This window comes from Ostrea edulis, chromosome 1 (assembly GCF_947568905.1).
Source record: "Ostrea edulis chromosome 1, xbOstEdul1.1, whole genome shotgun sequence".
Classification (NCBI taxonomy): Eukaryota; Metazoa; Mollusca; class Bivalvia; order Ostreida; family Ostreidae; genus Ostrea; species Ostrea edulis.
In genome coordinates this window covers 76,955,723-76,975,614 of record NC_079164.1, presented here as the reverse complement: position 1 = coordinate 76,975,614, position 19,892 = coordinate 76,955,723, and the positions used below count along the sequence as shown (strand labels likewise).

The 19,892-nt window shown below is 34.3% G+C and overlaps 1 protein-coding gene across 1 annotated transcript in view; it reads left to right on the top strand.

Moving 5' to 3' along the window:
- The window catches only part of LOC125680699 (pyruvate dehydrogenase phosphatase regulatory subunit, mitochondrial-like), a 26,463-nt gene extending 7,180 nt beyond the window's left edge, over positions 1-19,283 (top strand). The window contains exons 3-18 of the mRNA XM_048920424.2: positions 2,892-3,022; positions 4,251-4,332; positions 4,749-4,830; positions 4,966-5,047; positions 5,495-5,616; positions 5,845-5,959; positions 7,646-7,798; positions 10,261-10,385; positions 11,229-11,421; positions 11,891-12,040; positions 12,212-12,363; positions 12,745-12,893; positions 14,272-14,479; positions 16,205-16,294; positions 17,116-17,295; positions 18,539-19,283. Coding sequence (XP_048776381.2) covers positions 2,892-3,022; positions 4,251-4,332; positions 4,749-4,830; positions 4,966-5,047; positions 5,495-5,616; positions 5,845-5,959; positions 7,646-7,798; positions 10,261-10,385; positions 11,229-11,421; positions 11,891-12,040; positions 12,212-12,363; positions 12,745-12,893; positions 14,272-14,479; positions 16,205-16,294; positions 17,116-17,295; positions 18,539-18,940 — 2,416 coding nt within the window. The 3' untranslated portion in view covers positions 18,941-19,283. The remainder of the gene's footprint in view (positions 1-2,891; positions 3,023-4,250; positions 4,333-4,748; positions 4,831-4,965; positions 5,048-5,494; positions 5,617-5,844; positions 5,960-7,645; positions 7,799-10,260; positions 10,386-11,228; positions 11,422-11,890; positions 12,041-12,211; positions 12,364-12,744; positions 12,894-14,271; positions 14,480-16,204; positions 16,295-17,115; positions 17,296-18,538) is intronic.
- Positions 19,284-19,892: the final 609 nt, after the last annotated feature.

Sequence of the window (19,892 nt, the reverse complement as noted above, 5' to 3'; positions counted from 1 at the left end):
CTGATTTGATACGCGAAAGCTTGTTCTCCGGATGATCAGTTTTTAAAGGGACTGATTTACGATATTCCCCCAAATTTTGTTTTTCACTTTAAATAATCAAAATCTATAGTCCAATATGTTTAGAAGGTCTCACAAAAAAAATTAAGGTTATTCATCATGACAGAGGCTCATTATAGAGAGTTTATTATTTGTTTTGAAAACAAAGATTGAGGTGTGTTATTGTTTTAATTACAAAGTTTTCAAAATAAATGGATATTGATCCACACACATAAATATATATATATCACATCTCACGTATACTTTAGGTAAAATGTGTCATTTAAAGATTAAATTTGTGATTGTACAAAATGAAGATTCTTTAAATTACAAAATTAATGTTTTGCTGGGGTTTTTTTTTACATAAAAAGATTCGATTCTTTGTTTACATAACACAGAATCAAAGCTAAAATATTGCTCTTATCCTTACATTCAGACAGTCCAAATTGTGGTTGTCAACATTAAATGAGGTATATTTATAATTTTTAACATCCAAAATGAAAAACATTTCTTTTGAAAAACGTGATCCAGTCCCTTTAAATCAAGACAGGCTACTGACAAATAAGTTGATATTAAATGGGTTTCAACAGTCTTGTTTAAAGACAGCATTTCGCAAATTCTATGGTCATTATATTGATCTAGTTCGCCAATACAACCTATCATTGGATCAAATGCTGTCTGATGTGTTTCATATCGATTGCTAGGTCATTTTTAGCACACTGATTTTGACTACAGATTACACCATTTACCTACTCAAGATATAGGACTCATGGCGGGTGTGACCGGTCAATAGGGGATGCTTACTCCTCTAAGGCACCTGATCCCAACAGGGTTCTGAAGGGCTTCCATGGCAGAGTGGTTAGTGCATCGCGTTCAAAATCACATGGCCTCTCACCTCTGGTCGGCGCGTCTTCGAATCCCACTCATCCCAGTAAGTGAGAAAGTTTCCCAGTTTACTTGCGGAAGGTCGGTGGTCTCTTCCCAGGTACATTATATCTGGGTTCTCTCTCCCACCAATAAAAACTGGGCGTCACCAGATAACTGAAAAATTGTTGAGTGTGGCGGGAAAACATCAATCAATCAATCCAGGGGTCCGTGTTTGCTCAACTCTTTATTTTGTGTTCCTTATAGGAGTTATGAGATTGATCACTGTTGGTTATCTTCACCTTTCATTTAATTTGACTATAGCCAAATTTATTACTTGTTTGGACTTGATGATTTTTGAAGTTTTAAAGCTGTGTATCTGATAGAATATTTTAATAGAAGTAGCACTTAAACATTTGTGCTTTCCTCTATTTAGCTCAGGTCATTGATAGTGTTCTATGTGGTTGCGATGTCATACTGTGTGTACATATAAGTCTTTTTAGCTCACCTGTTCAGCTCAAATGAGCTTTTCTGATGGCCTGTTGTCCATCGTATGTCCGTCTGTCTGTAAACTTTTTACATTTTCGACTTCATCTCCAGAACCACTGGGCCAATTTTAACCAAACTTGGCCAAAAGCATCCTTGAGTGAAGGGCTTTCAAGTTTTTTAAAATGAAGGGCCATGTCCCCTTCCAACGGGAGAAATTCACAAAAATAGGGTGGGGTCATTTAAAAAATCTTCTTCTCAAGAACCCTGGGTCAGAAGAGCTGAAATTTACATGAAAACTTCCTGACATGGTGCAGTCTCAAGTTTGTAAAAATCATGGCCCCCGGGAGTAGGATGGGGCCACAATAGGGGAGCAAAATTTTACTTATAAATAATTAGGAAAAATCTTTAAAAATATTCTTCTCAGAATGTACTGAGCCAGGAAAGCTGATATTTACATGAAAGCTTCCTGACATAGTGCATATTCAAGTTTGTTAAAATCATGGCCCTGGGGGTAGGATGGGGCTATAAGGAGGGATCAAAGTTTTACATAACTAATAAATACAAAAAAAATATTTAAAAATTTTCCCCTTAAGAACCATTGGGCCAAAGGAGTTTACATTTGCACGAAAGCTTGCTGACATAGTGCAGATTCAAATTGTAAAAATCATGGTCCCCGGGGGTAAGATGGGGCCACAGTAGGGGATCAAAATTTTACATACAAATATATAGTGAAAATCATTAAAAATCTTCTGAAAAATCACTGGGCCAGAAAAGTTTACATTTACATGAAAGCTTCCTGACATAGTCCAAATTCAATTTTGAAAAAATCTTGGCCCCCAGGAGTAGGTTGGGACCACAATAGGGATTAAAGTTTTACATGCGAACATGTAAGAAAAATCTTTAAATATGAGCCAGGGTGACTCAGGTGAGCAATGTGGCATGGGCCTCTTGTTTACATCATGTATTCATGTTTAGATACTAATATTGTGTTTAGTATATGTTTTAATGCTTGACCACAATGAAAACTAGCTGTATGCTAATTCAAATAAAGTCTATTATTATCAGACAGTATTTTGAGAATACAATTTAGAGACATGCCAAGGAAACATTGTTATCTATTAGAATGTGTGATTTGCATAAAGTGACTGAAAATTGTGACAATTGTGATATGTACTGTTAATGACTGCAAAACTTTGTTCATAGATAAGATAAATAAGATAAGTTTATTCCAAAAAATAACAGCAAGACAGCTTATAAAGAAAGAAATTTCAACATGTTGAATACGCAGGTGCTTCATAGGAATTCATATCTGTGACATTTTGAGAAAGACTAATTTTAATGCTAATGCATATTAATGTGTGCTGTTTGAATTCTGATAAAAACTATCAATATAAAACCAACCATTGTTCAGTAAAAGTAAAACTTGTGATTACAATGTCTTGATAGAATTTTATCTATTCAGATGGAAAATTGCAAAGAAAGGCATTTATTTTGTGATCTAGGTTGACAGGAGGGACCACATGGCATGCAGCAGGGCTGATTTCTCAAGCCAGAGATGACCTACCAACCTCAAAACTAATGCAATATGGCAGAAAGTTGTACCAGCAGCTGGAGGCAGAGGGACACAATCTCTGTAAGTCAAGGTTCTGGTTAAATTTAGGGTGTATCCATCTTTAGAAATCCACAAGTGGTCACAAAGACTGGGGCATTTTGGCCAAAATTCTTTGATGTTCTGTAAAACCAAGACTGCGATATGAAATTTCTTTAACACAATTCCACATAATGGGATTATTTTAGCAACCAGCAAATTAAGCAATTTTCTTCTAAATCTGGTACTTTATTATTAGCGTAATAAAAATTTAGTGCTTTTATCTGCTGATAAAAAAATTATATCAGAAGTAAAACAGTACTTTATTCAAGACACACATGTAAAGTATGAGAATAATGTCAAACACCCTATTGTAGGTTACAATATATTGCTTCTTCAGCTCACTGCAACATCACCCCACTCAGTTATTACATACATCAAAAATGCCACTTTCTTTAAACCTATCGATAATTATTTCATATTAAACTTTTCTTCAGAAATAATCATGTGGTTTTACCGTGCATTTAACCTCCATTCAGAGTGAGATTGATATTTACGTACGTGGTGAAGTCGTCTTCTTCACGAGACCCTCAGCTACCTGGGGAGCATACCATTCCTAAAACTCACGTTTCAGAAAATCTTTGTGCATTTACTAAAAACTGAGGTCCATCTTCTGAAATTCAGCTAATGCGATATAAGTTATTTCTGCTGTACATTGATATCAGTTGAACTGGCAAAAAATTCACCGGAGAGCGACCCAGCAAAGGAGGCTAAATGCAGATGAAATTATTATCTATTGAATTTAGATTGTTTGAAGATAGATAAACCTTGATATAATGCCTGTAAATATCCACATACTGTAGAGGTTATTTTGATTGACATTTATTTATTATATAATACTCAATTACCTGTTATTTGACGTGTCCGTTGTCTATGTGATATCAATATTGTCAAAGCACTGGCCAGGCAGACTTACAATGAAACGAAGAGTTCGCATTGAAAAAAATTTCTTGTCAAATTAATTTGAGAAGAGTTCACCAAACTTATCTGCTACGAGCATGTCAAGAGGGTTAACTCTATTTCTTTTTTTCAAACAACAAATTTTGATGATTGCGATTGATTTATGAGAGTAAATTATTTTTAGTGTTGTCAGATCCAATGCTACTAATAACCAAAATTAGATGACCGTTAAGGAAAACCTGTTATACCTAAATGGTTTATATTTTACCACAGCACAATGAATATTTTTAAATTAATGCTTTTTTATGTTTAGTCTTTAAGAAGTGTGGTAGTTTGATGTTGGCACAAACTAAAGACAGACTGATTTATCTCCAGCGGAAAAACCAGGTCGCCATGTAAGTTTTGTCTCTTGATCTATTTTGGATTTTTATTCCTAAAGTAATTGAATATATGCATTTTATGTGTTTATTACTTTTGAGATTTAAAACCCTGTAGATTTCTACTCCTCATTAAATTGATATAGCCAGATGCATGAACTATCATATATAGGTACAGCCTAATCTTACTATTCAATGAACTATTATATAGGTACAGTCTAACCTATCTATTCAATGAACTATTATATAAGTACAGTCTAACCTATCTATTCAATGAACTATTATATAGGTACAGTCTAACCTAACTATTCAATGAACTATTATATAGGTACAGTCTAACCTAACTATTCAATGAACTATTATATAGGTACAGTCTAACAATTCAACGAACTCATATATAGGTACAGTCTAACCTTATTAGTCAATATTTTCAGTGCTGCTGGTAACGAAAGTCACATCATAACACCACGAGAGGCCAAGGAAATTTGTCCTTTGATCAGAATTGATGATTTAGAGGTGAAGATGAAATGAAATTGAACTTGTAATTGTATGTAATGTGACATCATTTGTACATTCTCTTTGGGATGTATGAAATGGAAATGATTGGTTTGAAGGCAAATTGAATGCATGCATAAACAATATGTGATTTAGGGAGCTTTGTGGATACCAGAAGATGGAGCTCTCACTGCACCAGATGTAGCCTTGACTTTTGCTTCCATGGCTAAGACATTGGGTAAGGTAAAGTTCTTAAAAGTTATTTTGATAGCATCGTCGCAAACCACGGGTTATTGTTTCATTCTATTTCACGAATAGAATGAAACAATAATCCGTGGTTTGCGACGATGTTTTGATAGATACATTTAAGTAAATATTGCATGAGGCTAAGGTTTGACCTTATTTCTTCAAAGAGAACTGTTGACATTCATATGAAATGGCTTTTAGGCTGTTTTGTCTGAATTAACCACTCTCTAAGATACACATGTTTATTGTTGTATCATATCAGACATTTGCAAAAGCCAATTTGATGATCAGGCTGCTTACAGAACTAAATGCCTTTTATTCATCTCTGTTAGTGTCAAGCTGCAAAATATTCTGTTTTGAACCTGGTTCCAAAATACATATTCTGACGTATGTGTTAAAAGATAAATCTATTTGATAAGAATTGATTTCTATATTGTAGGTGTGAAGGTGTTTGAAAGAGTGTCTGTTGAAAATGTGGTCGCCAAGAGGAGAGTTGTCTCCCATGTAGAAACTTCTGCTGGAAAAATTGAATGTGAATATTTTGTTAACTGTGCAGGAATGGTAAGTAAACGATACTGATTAAATGTGAAATGTGAAAGCTTTGTTTTGTTGAGAAGGACTTGATGCTGATAATGATCTGAGATTATAATGCTTGAAGCAATTATTAATGTTTATGAAATGGATATTGCAGTAATTATAATGTTTGTAAAGAGGTATTCTTGGAAAAATGAATGAATATTTGTGAGATGTATATTGCAATGATGATGATGATTTTGAATGGTTTATTAGTGGGCCCATAGTCTTGGAAAGATATCCAAACCACAAGTCAGGGTCCCTCTTCATCCTTGTGAGCACTTCTACATCACAACCAAAGCTATAGAAGGCATTGATCCTATGATGCCAGGTATAGGTTTTCTTTTTAGGTCACCTGAGTCACTCTGCAGGTGATCTATTGCTATCTGTGCCTGTTTGTATATCATTAACTTCTGAAGATTTATTATTTTTCTCAGAAACTGCATCACCAAAATAATTAGGGAACATCTCTTGAGGTAGGGAAGCAGAAATATGGTGGTTCCCTGTGGGACTTTAGGAATAGGGCAGACACCTCGAGAACTGTAATAGTACATTCTTGAAAACAATCTTTTGTGCTCCTGGACATATGGTATAAAAACAATTTGTTTAGTTATACATGTACTGAGCTTGAAAATCTTTACCAAATGTGTGAAACTGATGACTAATGGGGCAGGGGGTTCAGATGCCAGGTTGGTACTAAATGGATCATACAGGGAAAATGCAGTTTAATGTACATCTCTAAAATCCTCTTTACTCTTGACTGTCGAGCACAAGAACTGAGTGTCTAGTGATACTGAGGATGGATGAACTAATGGCCACAGGTTCTAGGGAAGATCACATAGTGAAAATGTATTAATTAAATTTCTAACTTTGAACATCTAGCACAAAAACTTGGTGGTGCATATGATGAGCATAAGGACTCTGCCAAAGGACTATGTATAATAAGGGCTCTATTTGACCACCAAAGTCAAGATTTGTGGTATTATTTCAAAATTAAAGTATAATGCAAGTAAGAATTCGAATGCAACTCAGTTGTTATTTTCAGTTTGATAAAAATTACTTAGAATTGGAATTTTGACATTGTAAGCATAACATTTTGCTGTATTAAAGTTATTTTGACAGTAAGTGTCAGACTATACTTTTTTAAAAAGCAGTTTTATTCCAGGGAACATCAAACAGTCATGGACAATTTTTATACTTTATTTATACCATAGATTCATCTTTCTTGTACACAAACAAATTTTGTTCATCCATAGTTTCCTGAAATTAAAATGTCCACAAAATCATTGTTTTAGCTAAAATTTATTAGAATTTGAAATTATGCCACTTTTGATTTCATTTCCTCCAACTAGTTGTAAATGTCAGACAGAATATGTAAACTGTATTGGACATGATCTCTTTCTTTAAAGCTTTAAATTGTTGTGTTTTATAGGGGCTCATAGAGGCTATTATCATTCATAGTCCTAAACTTTGGGTTAATGGTTCCAAACCAAGGCTGGGAATCTCTGGCTCATAAACGGAAAATGCATTAATCTTTGAAAATGCTCTTTACTGCCGAACATATAGCTTATACTATGCACAGATTTCTTATGCCCGAACAATGCATTGTGACCCTGAATCTAGTCAAGTTAGAACTTGTTTCTGAATCCTTAACTGATTACTATTTTTTGATGTACTGTCCATTGATATCTACAGATAAGATGATTATGGTTTAAACTTAAAAGAAATATTTTTATGGGCCTCAGCTTGTAATTTAGAGATCTTGGTGCAATGTTTGCGTAAGACCAGACACTGAAGAATTTTAGACTGGAGTTTTAAAGATGCAAACTTGTACCATCTACAAGTAACACTCCTAATCTATATTCTAAATGTTGTGATACTACAGTAACCATTAAGGTCCATGGTTAAGTATACGTGTCTAACACCAAGGCTTTGAATTTAATTCACAATAATTGCAATATACACTGTACATTTATATTTACATGTACATCCTCAATGAGTATGTATTGTTTTTCAGTGGTAAGGGATTATGATGGCCTGACTTACTTTAGGGAATGGGGAGGAGGCATTTTAGCTGGAGGATTTGAGCCCAAGGCTAAGCCAGCATTTTTGCAGGGCATTCCTAAAGACTTCCAGTTTGGTTTACTTCCTGATGACTGGGATCATTTCCGTGAGTATCTTTTCAGTATTTAATTGTAAACTTTGTGAAAGAAACACTCTGGGTATTAAAACCTGGGTTTTTTTAAGCCAAGTTGGGTAGCAAATCTTGGCTTTTAAATTGGCAAAGGATGGGCATCCAGTCGGGTGGGCAGGTGGGTGGGCGGGCAGCGTCCACAATTAGCTTGTCCAATCTCTAACTTTCATACTTTTTGGTGCATCTTTGTGAGACTTATATAACATGATCACATCCAAAAGAGAATAGTTCCTATTTATTTTGAGGTCCAAAGGTCATGGTCACTTTGTCACTAAATGCCATAGATTTGAGTTTGTCTAGTTAACTTTCATACTACTAGGGGCATCTTTGTAAAACTTACATAACATGATCACATCCAAACGAGGAAAGTTCCTATTTATTTTGAGGTCAAAAGGTCAAAGGTCAAGGTCTCTTTTTCACTATATACTGTAGATTTGAGCTTGCCTCCAACTTTTATACATGTACTTGCTGGTGCATGTTTATCAGACTTCAAATCCTGATCACATTCAAGATTCATGTTGCTATTGAAATCCAAAGGTCAAGGTCATTATCACACTAAATACCTATTGCGGCCATTCAAAGCTTCATACTTATAAACTATATTAAATACGTGCATGTTTTTCCTTCGTGAATGCAAGCGTGCATAATTTTCCAAACTGCAACTCGGCCATATGCATCTTTGATGCGTTTTAGCGATTTTTCTTCCAAAGCTTAAAGAATCATTTTAATGCAGCTGAACTGGATCAAAAAGTTAATCAAGTTATGTGTCTGATAACATTTGCATTTAAAAGAAGATTGTTGAGAGATTATTTGTAAAATAAATATAGTGAGGTAACACCATAGATATGCTTATTGATGATGTTGGGAACTTTATTGCATGTGCATTATTTTGATGTAAATAGTGGAGCATGGAGTAAAAAAAAACGAGAAAACGTGGTTATCTAAGTCAGGATTAATCACTAAGTAATTCATTTTACACCGCTGTGCGCATTCTCAAGCACAACAGTGTTCCTGCTTCAGTGTCCATGTTTGTTGACATTTGGAATGGTCACATGACTGTCTCTGAGTTTGCATTACCGATGACCAAGTGATATGTACAGTTGTTTGTAAATGATTTAAAACTCAAATACTTCTGGTTAAAACAGTTGTAATGATACAAGGCATTTTGGATATCCTTATAGATATACTGTGACAAGATGACAATCTTTTTATCAAGTGGACAAAATTTGTCTAAACATTGCACTATAAAACATTTAGAACAAACTTTAGTGGAAAATGTGAGAATACTTGAGTAGTAGTAAACAGTCAACAAAAATCCCATATGATTACAGAGGTGTTATTAGGTCCTGGATTGTTATATCTGTCATTATACAGGGGTGTTATTAGGTCCTGGATTGTTATATCTGTCATTATACAGAGGTGTTATTAGGTCCTGGATTGTTATATCTGTCATTATACAGAGGTTTTATTAGGTCCTGGATTGTTATATCTGTCATTATACAGAGGTTTTATTAGGTCCTGGATTGTTATATCTGTCATTATACAGAGGTTTTATTAGGTCCTGGATTGTTATATCTGTCCTGTTACAGGGGTATTATTAGGTCCTGGATTGTTATATCTGTAGTTGTACAGAGGTATTATTAGGTCCTGGATTGTTATATCTGTCATTATACAGAGGTGTTATTAGGTCCTGGATTGTTATATCTGTCATTATACAGAGGTTTTATTAGGTCCTGGATTGTTATATCTGTCATTATACAGAGGTGTTACTAGGTCCTGGATTGTTATATCTATCATTATACAGAGGTATTATTAGGTCCTGGATTGTTATATATGTAGTTGTACAGAGGTATTAGGTCCTGGATTGTTATATCTGTAGTTTTACAGAGGTGTTATTAGGTCCTGGATTGTTATGTCTGTACTGTTACAGAGGTATTATTAGGTCCTGGATTGTTATCCCCCCCCCCCCCCCAAACGTCGTTTGGGGGGGGGGGGGAGTATACTGGAATCACTTTGTCCGTCAGTCCGTCCGTTTGTCCGTAGACACAATTTGTCCGAAGTTTATTTCTAATACCGCTGGACATATTTCATTCAAACTTTATGCACATCTTCTATATATTATGTAGTTGTGCATCTCCTATTTTCATTGAAATATTTTAACAGTTATAGAAGCTACGCACATTTTCTTTTCATTTTGGGGGTTGCACACTTTGTCCAGAGTTTTAGTCCCATTAGGACAGTTCTAGTTATATCTATAGTTGTACAGAGGTATTATCAGGTCCTGGATTGTTATATCTGTACTGTTACAGGGGTATTATTAGGTCCTGGATTGTTATATCTGTACCGTTACAGAGATATTATTAGGTCCTGGATTGTTATGTCTGTACTGTTACAGAGATATTATTAGGTCCTGGATTGTTATATCTGTACTGTTACAGAGGTATTATTGGAACCCATCCTCAACAGAATGCCAGTGATGGAAACCGCCAACATCCACAAGATGTTCAATGGTCCAGAGAGCTTCACGCCAGATGGGCATTGGAACCTTGGGGCAGCTAGTGAGGTATGAACAAAGCATTTTATATCAACAGCAATGTCTCTGTCTGTATTCATGTACATGCATAATGTAAAACGTTTGCATAGTTAAGGAGCTGCTGGTGATAAAATGCACATTTTGTTTACCTATGAAAGCACAGTATATTAGCACATTTACTCACAGTGAAATCAACAGAATTTTGGATAAGAAAATTGGTGCAGTAGAATATTAAAGTAGAATAAGTATATTTTGCAACATGGAAGGAAAAGGAAAAAAGTAAACTTCTGTGTCCATGCTTGTTGATTATTAACTCCATGTAGCAAAAATCAACCTTTGGCAAATTTAAAACACTGTTACAGGCATCTTCACAAGTCAAGGGTTATTGATTCGTTACCTCGCGAGGTAATGAATCAATAACCCTTGACTTGTGAAGCTGTTAGTGTGAGGTAATGAATCAATAACCCTTGACTTGTGAAGATGTTAGTGCGAGGTAACGAATCAATAACCCTTGACTTGTGAAGCTGTTAGTGCGAGGTAACAAATCAATAACCCTTGACTTGTGAAGCTGTTAGTGCGAGGTAACGAATCAATAACCCTTGACTTATGAAGATGTTAGTGCGAGGTAACGAATCAATAACCCTTGACTTATGAAGATGTTAGTGCGAGGTAACGAATCAATAACCCTTGACTTATGAAGATGTTAGTTGGGGGTAATGAATCAGTAACCCTCGACTTGTGAAGATGTTAGTTGGGGGTAATGAATCAATAACCCCAAGCTAATGATATAGGTGTAGATACGACTGTGGTAATTATCTACAAGTTATATCATGAGAAGCTTTTGTGTATTAAGATATGCATGGGTATTTTCAGATCAGAAATTATTATGTAGCGGCCGGGATGACTTCCATGGGTATAGCAGGCTGTGCCGGTATAGGGAAGTACCTGACTGAGTGGATTATCGATGGAATGCCAAGCATTGACCTGTCCTGCCATGATATCCTCAGACATGTTCCTCATCACAATAACTCCAAGTTTCTGGCAGAACGGGTTAAAGAAACTCTGGGTAACAGGAAAGAAAGTCAAAATCGCTAATCATTGAGTTTATCAATTAATTTCATCATTGTCTGTTTTAATACATATTTTGTGACTGTAATGTTTGTGGCATGCATGTTTACATGTACTATGAGGATAGGATGACCAATGTTAAGTGTTACAGTGTGTGGCCTGTTAATATGTGGCCTGCAAAATAAGAAAATGTTACCATGCTTTTGTAAATTTTTGTGGACATCAAATTTTGTGTATTTGTCCAAAAGACTGTTTTGTTGATATGTAATTTCATGAAAAAGCTTTCCTGTGATTTTATCCTCATGAGCCAAAACATTACACTTTGTTGATCACTTGATTTCGTGCTCTGACACAACCATGAACAATGGTGTTCTGCTTAAAATACCACGATGTGAGTAGAAATATTCTTCATTTTATCTAAGTGCTTTGGCTTGCATTTCAAAGGAGATAATTATTCTATGTAATAGGTATGTACACTCTGAGATACCCAAATGAGCAGCGCTATAGAGGTAGAAAACTAAGAACTTCTCCACTACACACACGGCTAGAGGTTCAAGGAGCCTGCTTTGGAGAAACCAATGCTTATGAAAGACCAATGTGGTTTGGAAATTCAAATGGTAAGAGTTTCACAGATTTAAGTTACCAAAACTACATGTAAATACACACACTTAGATTTTGTTTGAAGAAATAGTATCCAAATTTTGAGGAAGATCACAATCCATACTCTTGATGATGTAGGAAGAGAAATACTGTAGATACATCAACTTGATGGCATCCTTAACTTTCAGATGATTACTTACACGACCAGTACAACATAGAAAAAGGAAAAGGCACGTTTGGAAAGCCATCTTTTTTTGACAATGTGAAGGAAGAGTACTGGGCGTGCAAGGAACACGTTTGTTTGATTGACATGTCATCCTTCACTAAAACGGAGGTCAGGGTAAGGTCAACGAGACTGTGGTCCTGTGCATCACGGTGGTCATCACTACAACATAGGCAGTTTTCAGAGAAGGGAAAATGTAAAGAATATTGTCATTTATAAACATGTTTATGGGACTCACAAGTCTAATGATAAAAGAAAATTTGTTAGATTATCATGTGTATTGTAAAGGTGGAAATCTTTGCAAATGTTGCAATGACAAAATAATCACAAAATCATTCCTCATGCGATTAGATCATACACTTTAATATATCTAATATATTGTTTCAGTTTACATTTTTGATTCTGCAAAAAATCCTCCCATATGAAAGGTTTGGTATATAATTATAGAATTCACAAAATATACAACTAAAAAAAATTCATTCTGTTTTATGATTACAGTCTAAGGGACCCGAGGCACTAGAATTTTTGCAATACTTGAGCTCAAATGACATTGAACAACCTATTGGTTCGATTATCCACACTGGTATGCAAAACAAGTTTGGAGGATATGAAAACGACTGTACCATTGTCCCTATGGAGAACAACACGTAAGATTGTGTGGTATATTCCTAGAGGTCATAACTGCCAACCTTCAGCAATCTTTAAGTGGTTGATTAATTTTCAAAAAGTGGTTGGTGACGATTTTGACAAGGAAATATATAAGGACATCATAATTTCTGAGTGGGGTTATTATGTGTGAAAATAACTAGAAATTAACCAAATTTTGAGGATATCATCTTCCAATGAGGGAGGATAGGAGTTAGCAACTGTGAATTTTTTCATCTCACTATTATAACTTTAAACTAGTTGCAAAAGAATATGTTTTGTTATAGGGTCTAGATACACAAAAATAGACCAAATATGGACAAAAGGAAAACTCAGGACAGGGAGAAATTGCTACAGTTGTATTTGACAAGGGGCGTAACTCTTGCCAATCATGCTGAATTACTACATTTATTTGTTTATAAACGAATTGAGATTATGCAATGGAAAAAACTCTTTTTCAGCTGCATCTAAATGCTTTCTTGTTACTGAGAGGTAACAAACTTATATTTGAAATTTAAGCATCATTTTTGTAAGACCAATTTTACAATATGGGGAGGGGGTGTACATATGGTTAAAGACTTATTTTATTTCTATCTTATCATCCCAAAATATTTTGCTGTTCTTTTTGTATTAATGATGTAACTTTGTTATTATAATTCATATGCATATTAATGTATAAGAACTGCAGATTTTAAAGTTTTCTATATCTCTATTTCCCCATAAACATTTGTAACGAAAATTTAGATACTGTAGATTTCTAAATATACACGAGGAATTTATGATTGCCTAATTTCTCGAGAGGCATCACTTGCAAAATGAACTTAATTGCTTATGATTTTCTGTTGCTAAAATACATGTAAGAACTCTTGAATAACAGATGACACATGAATTTATGTTCACGCGATTTGATGTACATGTATATACGAGTCATTTTGCCATATTATTAAAGTACTCAAGTAAATTCAGGAATCTACGGCATACTATTTCATACACCTGTCATAAATAATTATTCTTACGACTCACTGAATGATTATGCAATATATTATTATTTCAACAAAGAATATTAACTGTAGTCATCCTAAAACGGTGCTGGAGAAACAAAATATCTTTTAAGTATAGCCTTATTTGTAGCATGGATTCACAGAGTTACTTCCCATCTCATTACTTCAATGTTAAAACAAAGCAATTTTTTCATGATGATTATATCGTTTTCTGAGAATTTCAGAACAGTTTCAGTTACAATTAGTTTAAGGTCAGTATTTTGCTAAATTGACTGGAATTATTGTGCATTGTATGAAATATTACTAGTCTGGTGGAATATTTTTATTTACATTTAATTATGAGAGTATATCTAATATTTATTTTGTTGTCTTATATCAGGTTCTTTATGATCTCGCCAACATCACAGCAGACAAGATCCCTGAATTGGTTGCTGAAACATCGACCACTAGATGGCTCTGTAGAGATACGTGATGTCACCTCCGCCTATGCAGGAATCAATGTGATTGGTCCTCATGCTCCTCAACTGCTGAATGATGTATCAGGGGTGAAAACTTCTCGACAGGAATTCAAACAGATGACCTGTAAGGTAAGTGGCTCTCTGTCTGTTCTCGGACATTTTGAATTCTAGGTTTTGTCTCTAGAAAGTATTGCTAATGCAGAATATAGTTATGATTTTAGGCGATATGTGTTGGTTAAAATTTTCAGTGGACATACATGTTGTTATAATTTTTAAGTGATTTATGTTGAAGACAAATTTGTAGGTGATATAGTTTGGTTACTAATTTAGCTAGTATAGATTGGTTAGAATTTTATATGATAAAGTGTAGTTATAATATCATATTTTAATATTTAGATTGGAGATGATGAGGATTTTAGATAATGTAGTTGGTTATTTTATATGATATTTGGTGGTTGTAATTTTTGAGGCGTTAGTTGATAGGACAGATGTTTATTGTAATTTTAGGTGATAGATGTTGGTTATGATTTCAGGTGATAGATGTTGGTTATGAGTTCAGGTGATGTTGGTTATGATTTCAGGTGATGTTGGTTATGATTTTAGGTGATGTTGGTTATGATTTTAGGTGATGTTGGTTATGATTTCAGGTGATAGATGTTGGTTATGAGTTCAGGTGATGTTGGTTATGATTTCAGGTGATGTTGGTTATGATTTTAGGTGATGTTGGTTATGATTTCAGGTGATAGATGTTGGTTATGATTTCAGATGATAGATGTTGGTTATTGTGTCGCCTGCGTTACACGCAGTGGCGACATATAGGGATCACTATCCGTCGTCCTGCGTCATCGTCTGGCGTCATCGTCGTCACAAAAAATTTCTGTCACAGTTTTCTCAAGAACCACATGGGGCAACTCCCTGATATTTGGCACAGAGCATCAGTGTGGCCAACTGTATTGTGTAAGACATTTTTGAATCTGTCGCTTTTCAACTTCCTGTTTGCCGGGACTTAGAATTTTTTACAGCAAAAAAATTTCTGTCACACTTTTATCAAGAACCACATGGGGCAACTCCCTGATATTTGGCACAGAGCATCAGTGTGGCCAACTGTATTGTGTAAGACATTTTCGAATCTGTCGCTTATCAACTTCCTGTTTGCCGGGACTTAGAATTTTTTACAGTAAAAAAAATTTTTTGCTGAAGATTTTATTTTATGATTAACTGAAGGACATATTTTCAAACATATGTTTTCATTCAGTCTACATTTAATAAATGTCTTAATTTCAAACAGATTCTCCCACAAATTCCATTGCATGATAATGTCTCATCTTTCAATTTCAATTCAGTTATCGTTAAAGAATGTTTAGTAATTCTCAAAACCTTTAAAAGGAGTATTAAAGTGACAAAAACCATTTGAATAATTTACTTTTTCAACATTATACGTGATATATTACATATAGAATGAACTAGCAGGCGACACATGTCTTCCGGGGAAGACTTAATACTGCGTTTCAGGTGATAGATTGTTGGTTATGATTTCAGGTGATGTTGGTTATGATTTTAAGTGATGTTGGTTATGATTTCAGGTGATGTTGATTATGATTTTAGGTGATGTTGATTATGATTTCAGGTGATGTTGGTTATGAGTTCTGGTGATGTTGGTTATGATTTCAGATGATAGATGTTGGTTATGATTTTAGGTGATAGATGTTGGTTATGATTTAAGTGATGTTGGTTATGAGTTCAGGTGATGTTGGTTATGAGTTCAGGTGATGTTGGTTATGATTTTAGGTGATGTTGATTATGATTTCAGGTGATGTTGGTTATGATTTTAAGTGATGTTGATTATGATTTCAGGTGATAGATGTTGGTTTTGCCAGCAACATCATTGCCATGAGACTTACTCATTCTGGAGAAGATGGTTTTGTTCTCTATGTTCCATCAGAGGTATGTATTTTTAATCAACCTATGAGTATCAATAAATGTATCAATATCCTCTTCAGGTTGGTCATTTCATATGGATTTTAAGGGAAATATTTTATTTATTTTCCAAAGTAATAGTAGAATAGCTGCAATAATGTAGCCTTCTTCAACATTTTTTTTATTCTGAGGTTTTTGTTTCCCGCATCTGCACCATTAAGTTTGATCGATCCTCATGTGATGTCATAGGTTTTTGCAAAAATCTTAATAAATTAAACTTTGCGCATTATAGAAATATATCTTTCTGAAGAATTTTATTCACTGGATATAATAAAAAAAATCTGGTAAACTATTATTACTGAAAAAGTTTTTAATTTTCATAAATAATCAATTATTTATGATTTAGAAAATGTTGTCAAGGGCAATAACTCCTTTGGTTATTAATTGAATTAAAGTATATTGAGTGGAAATTGATCAAGTTTTTCCACTTTTAACCATTAATATTGATAAGTCACATGAGAATGGAGCTACCTTAAGGACATCCTATGGAGTTGTAGCCCTTTCACCAAAAAAATTCAGAGAGGGCTACATTATTGCAGCTAATTTTGGTAGGGTCCTTGGAGATTTGTTTTTCACCATATTTAAGTGACCCCAATAATGTACTGTAAATAGTGTGCAAGTTTTTATTTGATATCCCCTCTTTTTTGCAATTTATTGACTTTAAATAATGAATTTGTCTAGAGAAATATGTAAAACTACTGATTGATCATAAAAAGCACAAGACTGTCCCACATAAATCATCAGATAAATATGTTGTCCTGTACATTTATTTGTAAATCTATCTGTAGTATGGCTTGCATGTATATGAGACACTGGTGAAGGCTGGGAAGGATTATGGGATACGTGATGCTGGCTACTACGCACTCCGTGAATTACGTATTGAAAAGTTTTATGCATTTTGGGGTTCTGACCTCACCACTCATACCACCCCATTGGAAAGTGGCAGAGATTTCAGAGTCAATTTTGAGGTAATTCATATTTTACCAGGCGATATAGCTCTTTTACCAGGTGATATACTCTATTGAACATTCCTCAGTGCACCACACCTTAGAAATGCACATTATACATGTGTATATGCTTGTATTCCTGTTCAAGTTTATAATTGATTTAGAAATACACATTATGCATAAGTATATGCTTTTATTCCTGTTAAAGTTTAGAATTGATTTAGAAATACACATTATACATGTGTATATATGTGTATATGCTTGTATTCCTGTTTCTTGTATACACAGAAAAATTCAGCTCTCTGTCTTTTTCAAAGCATACAGTAATGTGTAGGTAGGCCTTACAAGGCATGTACTGTAATATCAAGGTTTTAGTCTGGTGCAGTTTAATTCTTTCTCAAAACTATGACATTTGTAGAAATGTTTCTTTGAAATTTATCAATATTTTTTTCCCAAATAATTTTTTTTTTTTTTTTAAATGAAAATATTTGCCTTAGATTTTATTCCAGTATATATACTTGTTACTTGAGTATAATAAAGAACAGTATGGTGCAGTAACATTAGACTCATCCTGCAGTTATTTAGTATTTCTAAAATGAAATTAATAATGTTTACTGTAGAGTGATTAAAACCACATAAAAACATTTTGTAACTTGTACACTGACATGCACATTGCCTGGAACCATTTTTCATGTTTTGTGTATGATTTTTTTTAAAAGATATTTTAGTAAGGTCATATGTATATCTAGTCACTGTCTGGTGCACCTTGATGGTGTAACCGTGTTGGATTAATTTTGATTTTCCTACAAATCCTATTCATCACAAAAAAAAAACTAAAAAAAAATATATATTAAATGTATGCAATTTATGAATATGACAGTCTTAAAATAGCTAGAAATTGAAAATCGTTATGGATTTGTAATATATCAAATAGGATTATAGTTTACTTTCTAATAATCTGGCAATTCGCTTGTACTGTAATTTTTGCCATGTGGCATAAGGTGAAATGCTCAGTGTGTAAAATTTACATATTATTGTACTTAAATAAATATATATATATATATACCTTTAGCGTAAATGTTCTATATACATGTACTTGTATGTGTGTACACCTACAAATGATTTGTGATGTGATTATACCTGTATATTCCATTATGTAAATTAGTGGTTGTGAAAGTTGTTGGTGTACTGCTTGAACATAACCAAAACTCTAATCTTTCTCAATTTCATACTTATTTTAATAACTGAAAATATTTTCTTACAGAAAGGGGATTTCATAGGCAAGGATGCCCTACTGAAGCAGAGAGAAAATGGGATCAGTCAGAGATTTGCTCAATTTTTCTTGAATGACTTTGACTATGAAACGGATGTATGGCCTTGGGGTGGAGAACCAATATATCGCGATGGTAAATACTGTGGAACCATCACCTCCACAGGTTATGCTCATACACTGGAGTGCATGACGTGTCTTGGCTTTGTCATAGACTATGACAGTGAAGGGAATCGGGTGTTACACAAAGACATGCAAGATTTTATCCTTGACAAGTCAGCAAAATATGAAATAGCCATTGCAGGGAAAAAATTTCCTGCAGAGGTTAATCTATACACCAAGCACAAGGTTTATCAGCATGGAGAACCAGTCTTTATTCCTGCACCAAAACGATGAACATTTACCAGAAATCCTTATTGCGCAATAAAGCAATTTCTGATAAATATAAAGTGATTGTGATACCTCAAGTTATTTCTAAATTTCTAAGGACATCTATTTGCTGAGTAATGTTTGTGATACAAATAATTCCATTATGTATGTGAGCACTTGTGGTTGTGAAAGTTTTTGATATACTGCTTGAACTGCAGAGGTGTAAAACATGTAATGTAGACTGAAATATGTATTGATTCAAGATATATTTGTACGAAAGTTCTGCCATAGTTTATATACATGTATGTTGAACATAGTTCATCCCTCCCCCCCAAATGTAACAATGATTAATAAAATCAGTGGATTAATATTTAATATTGTTTTGTGTATTAGGTTAACATTATTATTTTGTGTATTGGAGTAGCTACAGCCCCAGGGGTTGTTTCATGTATGGTAGAATTTTGGTCCAGAAAGCTCAGTACACTCAAGTTAATCCAATTCAATTTCACATGCTCCAATATACAAATGTACCTTCTGTTCCCTTTCCAAAATAGAATTCTTCAACAGTTGTCTCTCTTTGCTTCATCAAACGGATGCTAAAATATGTGTAGTTAAATGATCTACCATTATGGAACTGTTGTTTTTAGCTCACCTGGAATGAAAACTTAAGTGAAGTTTTTAGGTCACCTGAATTTACTCGTCCGTCGTCGTGCGTTAACAATTGAACATTTTTAACTTCTAGATGACTACCAATCCAATTCTTTTCAAATTTGGTGTGAAGCATCTCTGGGACAAAGAGGACATAAACTGTAAATTTCAGGACTCTAGGGGCGGGGCAAAAATTGACCAATTTTCAAAACCAAATGCATAGTGATGTAGAGCAGGAAGGCTTTTACCAAAATTGTAAATTTCATGATTCACGGGGTAGGGGTTCTGATCCCAGGGCAGGGCCAAACTTACTATGTAGTGTTTATGTGTA